Here is an 8,234-nt window from a genome sequence, read left to right as displayed (position 1 = left end):
GGGCCAGGGGTTGGCTTTTGCGCAGGCGCACCCCCACGACCGAGGGCCTGACAGTCTTCCCGCCAGCACCTGGGGGCGTTCACTTGATCTGTGCAGTCCCACAGCTGACAGGTAGGTAGAGAGGAGAGACTGCATCCACGCCCCAGACCCGCGATCTTTTTAATTTTAAAGGCAAAGCCCCGCCGGCTAGGCCCCGCCCCGCCCTTCCCGAGCTCCCTGACCCACTCCCCTTCCCCACCAAGCCCGGTCAACTGTTCCCCTTGGTCTCGGGTTCCCCGGATTCCTCGGCGGCGGGGCTGGGGGTCTTCATGGTGTCTTCTCCGGCAGGGGCGAGGGTCTGGGGACTGCGCTCCTCCTTTGAGGTCAACCCGCCCGCTGCCTCCTGGTGACAGGAGAAGGGGGAGCGGGTCAAGGATAGCGTAGCGTGGTCCTACCTCCATAGCTTCCTTAGGGCTATACCCTCCCCTTCCCAAGACCCTGGGCACTTGGCATACACCCTTCACCCGGGGGCCCTAATTGTTTTGTTCCTTTGCTGTTTTGAGGTTGTCATCCCTACCTTAGGTAGGGGCCCCTCAAGACTAGAGTCCAGGAGTGCGGCCTCGGTCAGCCCCGAGTCGTCATCCATGCTGATGAAGATGGCGGGGGTCTCACACTCGGGCCCCTCCTCCCGGAAATCTATGGCTTCCTCGGGCTGGGGAGGGCCTGGCCGGGTGGAGGAAGAGGACGACGACGACGACGATGACGACGACGACGAGGGGGCTCCCACTCCTGGCTTCAGCTTCTGTTCCTCCTCCAACTGACGCTTTAAGGCTTTCTCCTGGGCCAGCCGCATGCCGATGAGGTCCTGAGCGGGGCGCGGGGCTGGGGCTGGTGCAAGGGCCAAAGGCTCCAGGTCGTCCTAGGGGTGGGGAATGGCACACAGAAACTCAGAGTGGGGGGGAGGGCGGACCAGGTCATAGGCTGCTGTCAAGGACCCAGAAAGCACCCTGAGGCAGACAGCAGGGTGGGCACAGGGAGTATGTAAGGGGCAATTGTTTCCCCACCTCCCATCCCTTTCAGCAGGAGCCTCCACCAGACAGAGATGGCTGGGGTGAGGAGGGGGACAGGGTGGGCCTTGATGGCTTGGGGGGTGGGAGGCTGTGGGCCCTCACCTCTTCCAGGGGCCCCGCAGGCACTTCCTTGGCCTCTGGCTCCTGCTTGCCACTGGCCTCCAGGATGGTCATGATGGAGTTGGGGATGTGTGCTTGCTAGGGGAAGAGCAGGTTGGGGGCTCTATGGAGTGCTCAGACCCCTAGTGGACACCCCGGATCCCTGGTCCCTGACCCTGCAGAGCCCCTGGGCTTCTGTGGCAGTGCAGGGCTCCCCTCGGCCCACCCCCATCTAGTCCTCAAGGGCTGAACCCATGGGGCCACCCATCCCACACCCTGGGGTACCTGGTGGGGGGTGAAGGATCGGACGTGGGCCAGCAGGGGCTCCCGGAGCTCTGGGCACTTGTCAAAGACGGCACCCAGCTGCTGGGGTGGCAGCTGCAGGATGACCTGGAAGCTCTGGGGCTTGGTGCGTTGACAGCACTTGATGAAGCCCTCCCACACCTTGGGATACTTCCACACCTGGACAGGGCAGGGAGGGAGTGGTCCTGAGGGGGCACGCAGGCAGCCACCCCAGAAACTGAAAGAAAGACCTTACCAAGATGGGGCCCAAATCCCTACTATCCAAGAGTCCTGGCTACCTCCAGCCCTGACCTCCAGCCCTCCAGAGGACTTTCTCTTCCTGATCCCAAGCAGCTGAGGCATCAGGGCAGCTCAGAGAAAGAAAACAGAGCACCCATTCATGTGAGCACTGGGTCATTTTACTCTTGCAGCAGCCCCGACGGGTGACATCAGCCCTGCTAACCATGAGGCCCAGGGAGGTGTGCGGGCTTGTCTAGGGTCAGGCAGGTACCGTGAGGAAGAACCAAGGTTTGAACCCAGCGCTGTCTGAATCTGCATTTCACCTCTAAGCCAGATGTTGCAAAGTGTGCATGCAACCTGTAGGCTGAATCTAATCTGAGAGCTTGTGAGAGGGGTTTATTTGATCATGGTATTTCTAGAAACCCAGATTTGTAGCTTCTCATGAGAAACAGGCCCACCTTTCAGCTCTAATATGCATCCTGGCTGGGTGCAGAGGTGGCAGCCTGGGGCACTACACCTCTCCTGGGACGTCCGTGAAGCCTACCACCTGTTCCTGCCTATCACCCATCAAACTGCATCCTTGAGCTGAGTTAGCGACCTCTGTTAGGCTGTACTGTCTTGGCTCAGGACAGGGCAAAGGAGCTGGCTGATCTCATAGAGCGCACTCGCCTCATCCTGGCTCCCTCTGCAGCGGGGGAGGTTGAGCAGGCTGGAAAAGCCTGGGGTCCTGCCTCCAATCTATCCTCAGTGTACTGAAGGCAGTGGACTACGGCGCTCAGGGGCGGGTTACCTGCTTCATGATGAGGCGGGACAGGATGTTCATGACGAAGCCCCCCAGGCGGGGGTACATGGTCAGAGACTGGATGACGGTCCTCATGAGCAGCATGGGCAGGGGGCTCTGCTCCATCAGCTGCTGCATCACCACGGCCAGCACCTCCGATGTGTACACGTTCCGCTCCGCAAAGCACAGGTTGGTGGCTGTGAGGAGGCGGAGAGTGGGCCTATCCCCTTTGCCCAGCAACCCCTGGGAGGTGGGAGCCCCACCACCCTTAGAGAGCCTGAAGAGCCCATTCATCTGCCCATGCGAGTGAAGGTCTCGCCCTCATTCCTGAAGCTCCAGATGACAGAGACTTTCTCACCCAGCAAGTCCCCAAGGGGACACTGTGGCCTGGTCTTTGGAAGGCCTAAGCTGTTGGTCCATGGGAAGAGACAGATCCAGCTGCTAAAAGCCCTATGGCTGGGCAGAGTGGGCAGACCTTGGCCCTGGCCCTTTTTCTTTGGGGACAACCCATGGAAAGGCTCAGGCAGGAAAGACAGGCTGCCAGTGCCTGGAGGCCCATTCTGGCTTCCCCTTTCCATCTCTACCAGAGAGGAAGGCAGCTGTGACTTCCATAAGTCCCCTTGTTGGAGAAGGGAGATGCTGTCCACCAGCAGGATGGTCAAGGGACTGCCCACTCCCAATTCTGACCAAGCATTAAGGATTTGTGCTGGTGCTGGAGATACCAGGGGTAGGGCCATGTGGGAGGCACAGTAATAAAGGAGGAAGGAGCAAGAAGAAGTGTGGGCATACATAGAGCTCCCCAGTTCAACACCCAGTGCCAGCAAGGGCCCGAGGAGGGCTGGCAGAATAAGGAGATCCACAAAGGTAGGCAGGCCAGGGCAGACCGTGGGGTCTGTTCCCTCACGAATGGGTCGTGGTACCCCAAAACCAGTGGGATTGGCGGTGCTCCAATCCATTGTGCTAATAGGGAGACCCCAGGAACTGCCTCTGAATCCCTTCTTCCCCAAACACCACTTGCCATGTGAGTCTGTCAACCAGGAAGTCTTTATTGAGCCAGAAGAGAGGCCCCCAATCCTTGAGAGGCTAATGGAGAACAGGGGTGGGTGCCTATAAGGAATGAGGGGGCTCCTATAAGGAACAGGGGAAGGATGGAGGGATTACAGGAACACAGGCAGGAAGGAGACTAGAGTGGGGTAGGGCAGGTATCTAGGCTAACGGAGCAGAGGAGAGTGTAGAAGGACAGCACAGAAGCCAGAGTGAACCTACCAGAAACCAAGAAAGCTCTTCCTTCTCCCTTCCAGTTAGTGGCTGGCTCCTGCTGCTCTGCCTAAAAAGGTCCACACCAACCCCCGTTCTCCCCCTTAGCCTCAGTCTCCTTCTGGGCCTCCCACCCAGCCCTCTAATCCATCCTCCATAGCAGGTGGAGGGGTCCTTCCTTTCAGAAGCTCACCTGACCTTGTACCTCCCAGAGGTCAAGAGATCAAGTCCAATCTACTACTGTGACCTATGAAACCCCGTGTGGGTGGGGCCCAGGCATGGTTGTTTTTACTGCTTAAAGCCTGACCTCTCCTAACCAGGTCCCTTCCCCTAAACCACAAGATCTAGTCCACTTCACCTCTGCAGTTCTAGAACCAGGCCACGCTAGCACATCTCTTGGCCCCTGCAAATATTCTTCAGCACATCTGCTGGCCCCTGAAATATTCTTCCTTTCTCTGGGGTCAGGGTCTTTCCTGCTACCTCACCCCTATTCATCCCCCTGTGGTTTCAGCTCCGGTGTCCTCTTGGGGCTCCCCTGTTCCAGCCCTGCTCACTGCGTGGGCTCTTACTGTCTGGAGATGGTCTGTGAGCCTCGGAGAGCAGGACCAGGGCTGTCTCTATCACTGCTGTGTCCCCAGCACTGCATGGGCAGAGGGCTCAGCAGAGGCACTCAGTTTTTTTTACTTGCTGCACCAGACCACTGGGGACAGGTCCAGCTCACCAGAGAAAGAGCGTGGCTTAAGTGGGGAGTGCATGCCATGACTGAATGCTTATACTATCAGGCATGGGAGATTCCAATGGTGTACAAAACAGGATTGGACTTTGGGATCTGGAGCTTAGAGTTGAAAGGGGTTACTAGCGCATCCAGGAAAACCACGGGAGCCTGAGCAGAGAAATGTACTCTGGGAATTCACCAGATTGGGTGCTGGGGATGAACAGCAGGTAGGGAGAGTGGCTGGAAGGTTCATGCTTAGCAGCATGGAGGCTCTATATAGGCCTAGGCTTGAAGGAAGGAATCGGTGGGCCTCTAAAGGCCGGGCCTTGAGGACATCTCCAGGGACCTGGCTGCTGGCCACCCGAGCAACCTATGGCAAGGTTCTTTTTTCCCCTGGGGCTTAATATGGGTCTGTTAAAGGGGTTAGTGGGATCTGTGAATCCCCTCACATTGTATGCAAAACTGTGTGAGGCTATCATCCTTGGGATAGGCCCCAGCTTCCCCGACACCATCAAAGGGGCCACAGCCTGCAAAAGAGCCACTTCTGGGGCACCGGAGTGGCTCAGTTGGAGGAGTGTGTGACCTTTGGTCTCGGGGTTGTGAGTTCGAGCACCATGTGGGGTGTAGAGCTTACTTAAATAAACAAATGAACTTTAAAAAGGCCACTTCTGGATGATCCCCTTTGAGACTCTTTTCACTTTACTGTTCTTTTACTAGAGGCCTTCGTTCCTCCTCAGTTGTAGTGTGAGTTTTAGACTTCCGCAAGCTCCTCTCTTGACCGCAAAGATTCTGAGAGAGAACTTGCTGAGGGTGGCTAGGAAATAAGTAGTCACGGAGGAGCTATTTTAGGCAAGATGCTAAGCTAAGCAGTGGTTGGGGGTGGTCATGGACGGGGAGGGGGGGGGTGTCACTCCCTCCCTGCTCTTAAAGGAAAGAGGAGGAATCAAAGAACAGGTGTCTTGAGTAGAGCGGGCGATAGTCAGGGCTTCCACCTTGGTGGGAAAGCATGACTCTGGGGCCAGAAACAGTCCTCCTACGGGAGGTGGTGCTCCGAGACCCAGCGTGCCCCAGGTGAGTGGAACTGGTAGAGCTGGATTCCAGCTCGGGTCTACCGGGCGTCAGACTCTGCGGTTCCACTACACCACTCACTCAGCTTGTGTATGGCCCTGAGCAAGTTCCTCAACCTCTCTGGAACCACCACCTCCTCATCTATAAGATGGAAGTCAGCATACTCACCAGGTAGTGGGTGGTGTGTGTTGGCAGGCAGGCCTGTAAGGCACTCAGGATAGCCTGTCTCAGTGTAAGTGCTCGGTGAGTGGTGAAGGCAGCTATTAGCAAACTGCTGACTGAGGTGAGCAGCCAGTTTGTCCCCAACCCCCTGCTCTGGAGGCACATTCTCCTGCCTCAACTGGAGCCCAGGCCGGACTTGGCATCTACTCCTGGTTCAACAACTGCCCTGGTGTGCTCCATCTGCTCTGCTGGTGTCTTTCTGCCCCCGTTTTGCCAAGGGCTCTGCTTCCTCCATTCCTTGGGCCAGGACTCGGGAGGAAGGGGCTCCCCACTTTTCTTGAGGACTACTCTGTGCCAGCGCAAAGCAGAGGCACCAGTTCCTTGGATGGAGGAAGGGAAGGAGGGGGCAGGGAAGGGAGGGAGGCAAAGGAATGAGGGTAGGTGTCCAGAGCCGAGATGGGGTTGCAGGTGGCATAATCTCCAACTTGGCAGATTCCAGCGGGGACATGTGAGTGACTGAGGTTCTTCCCCAGGTCCGCAGCAGCCAGGCCACTTGGGGGAAGTGGGGGGGGAGCGCCTCACCTTTGATGATGGACTTCATGTCACACTTCACCGAGTCGATGTTGTGCAATGCGATCAGCAGCTCTCCAGGGTTCAAGGGGGACAAGGCCGAGTTCCCTTCGCCTGCAGTGGGAGGGAGTAGGAAGGGGAAGGAGACAGCGTGGACACCTAAATTAAAAGGTGTGTTTGGGTCTCCCAGATTAGGGGAGTGGTGAATGAAGATGAGACACCCTCTGCTTCGATGGGCCTGGGAGGACAGAGGAACAGGGGAAGAAAAATGCCACCCCCTCTAGGAAGCCTTCTTTCACAGCCTGAGGCCTTCACCTTGCTGCTCTCCTTTCCCCACCCCACGTGGGGTCCCTCCCTCCTAGGGCAACATCTGATGTGCTCCAGCAGGTCCTCTCCCTCTTCCTTGGGCTGTGACCACAGAAGGACAGGACACCTGCACAGCACAGGCTAGGCTGGGCAACGGGCTCATTGGCAGCACTTAGAGGTGATGCTGCGTGGAGACAGCTAGGAGACATGGCACTCCGCTGGTGCGGTTTTGAGAGTCCCAGATGCTCTTGTGTGTGGGTTCGAGATCACATGCTATGTGTGCAATGGGCAGCCTCCACTCCCTCCGTAACACCAGCCCCTGGGGTGAGGGAAAAGAATCCATCCCAGTCACTGTGTAGTTTTCCTAAGTTGAAAGTTCTTTGAGCAACACTCTTGGGAATCCTCCCTCTTCAGGAGTTGTGTACTATATCGCTCGGTAAACTTTGCTTTGTTCCCCACCAAGAAAAAAAAAAGTTCTGCTTTGCTTCTTTCTGACCACATCAAAGATGTCACCTACCATGCTGGGTGCCCAGCAGGCGATTGAAGACCTCTTTCACCACAATGGGGTTGAGTTTGATGAGCTTTGGCAGAGCCTGGATCACTTCTTTCTGCAGGGGGCGGGCAGGGGAGGCAGGTCAGATAGCAACCCCCATCCCAACTGCTCGCCTTCTGATACTTCCCTCCTCTCACTCCCTCTGGTCCCTTGGGGTTGAATTTTCTCCCCATCACTGGGCCTGACTCGCCCCACCCTCATCACTCCCCATCTGAGCCTTCCTGTGCCACCCACATCATCCCCTTTACAAACGAGAAGACTAAGGCTTGCCAGGACCCCCAGACTGTAAGGAACAAGACCTGGGTAGGGGAAGCACATTTAGGCCTTGGTGTGTGTGTGTGTGTGTGTGTGTGTGTGTGTGTGTTTGGTGATCCTCATTTGACAGAGGAGGAAACCAAGGCACAGAGAGGGGGTGGCCTGGCTGAGGTCACAGAGGACAAAAGCAAGAGTTGAGACCGCCCTATAGTCTGACAAGCACCTGGGATGGGCTCACTAGCGTCTGACATGGGTACCTGCCTCCTCCCCATCCCTGGCCTGTCTTTTTTTTTTTTTTTTTTTCCTGGCCTGTCTTCATCAGGGGGCATCTGGACATCTAGCGCCATACCTTCTCCAGTCCATTGAGCACAGGGATAAGGAAGCGGACATCTGGCAATCGCTTGTGGTAGAGATCCCGGACCCGCTTCACCAGCTCTGGGGAGGGTGGGACTGCAGGCAGAAGAGTAAGCAGGAGGCACAGGTGGGGTGAGGGTGAGCACCAAGAGGAAGGAGAAATGGTGGTGGCCGTGTGCGAGGGAAGGGGAGGGCCAACTCCATTTCAGAGCAGGAATCTTTGGCCCTTAGTTTCTCAAATGCACTTAGCAATATACGCAGCAGCTCTGATGGCCAGGTCTTGGGAAGGGCACGTGGGGAAGGTCTGAGACATGGAGGAAAGGATGAAAGGTGGGGGTCCCGGGGGATGGCACCTTTGTCCGTGAGGCTGTGTAGACATCGTGTGACCAGTGTCTCTGCCCCCTTGGGACAGTTTTCTACCAGCAGCAGCAGCTCTGGTGAGTTCATGCCCATTCCTCGGATCTAGAGAGAGAGGGAGGGATGGCAGGCTGGGGAGGGGACTGGTGATGTGGGGACGACAAGGGGGCCGAAGGGGAGAACTCA

General features: G+C 57.0%; 1 protein-coding gene across 3 annotated transcripts in view; it reads right to left on the bottom strand.

Annotated features, from left to right (window-relative positions):
• Positions 1–134: 134 nt before the first annotated feature.
• Positions 135–8,234, bottom strand: part of SYMPK (symplekin scaffold protein) — a 37,661-nt gene continuing 29,561 nt past the window's right edge. For all 3 annotated transcript variants that reach the window (XM_077848117.1, XM_077848126.1, XM_077848134.1), the window contains 9 exons: positions 8,045–8,153; positions 7,687–7,787; positions 7,047–7,137; positions 6,236–6,337; positions 2,461–2,648; positions 1,434–1,610; positions 1,152–1,247; positions 557–898; positions 135–382 (listed from right to left, as the gene is read on the bottom strand). In XM_077848117.1, coding sequence (XP_077704243.1) covers positions 248–382; positions 557–898; positions 1,152–1,247; positions 1,434–1,610; positions 2,461–2,648; positions 6,236–6,337; positions 7,047–7,137; positions 7,687–7,787; positions 8,045–8,153 — 1,341 coding nt within the window. In that variant the 3' untranslated portion in view covers positions 135–247. The remainder of the gene's footprint in view (positions 383–556; positions 899–1,151; positions 1,248–1,433; positions 1,611–2,460; positions 2,649–6,235; positions 6,338–7,046; positions 7,138–7,686; positions 7,788–8,044; positions 8,154–8,234) is intronic.

The sequence above is a fragment of the Canis aureus genome, chromosome 1 (assembly GCF_053574225.1).
Source record: "Canis aureus isolate CA01 chromosome 1, VMU_Caureus_v.1.0, whole genome shotgun sequence".
NCBI lineage: Eukaryota > Metazoa > Chordata > Mammalia > Carnivora > Canidae > Canis > Canis aureus.
This window is presented reverse-complemented; position numbering and strand designations above follow the sequence as displayed.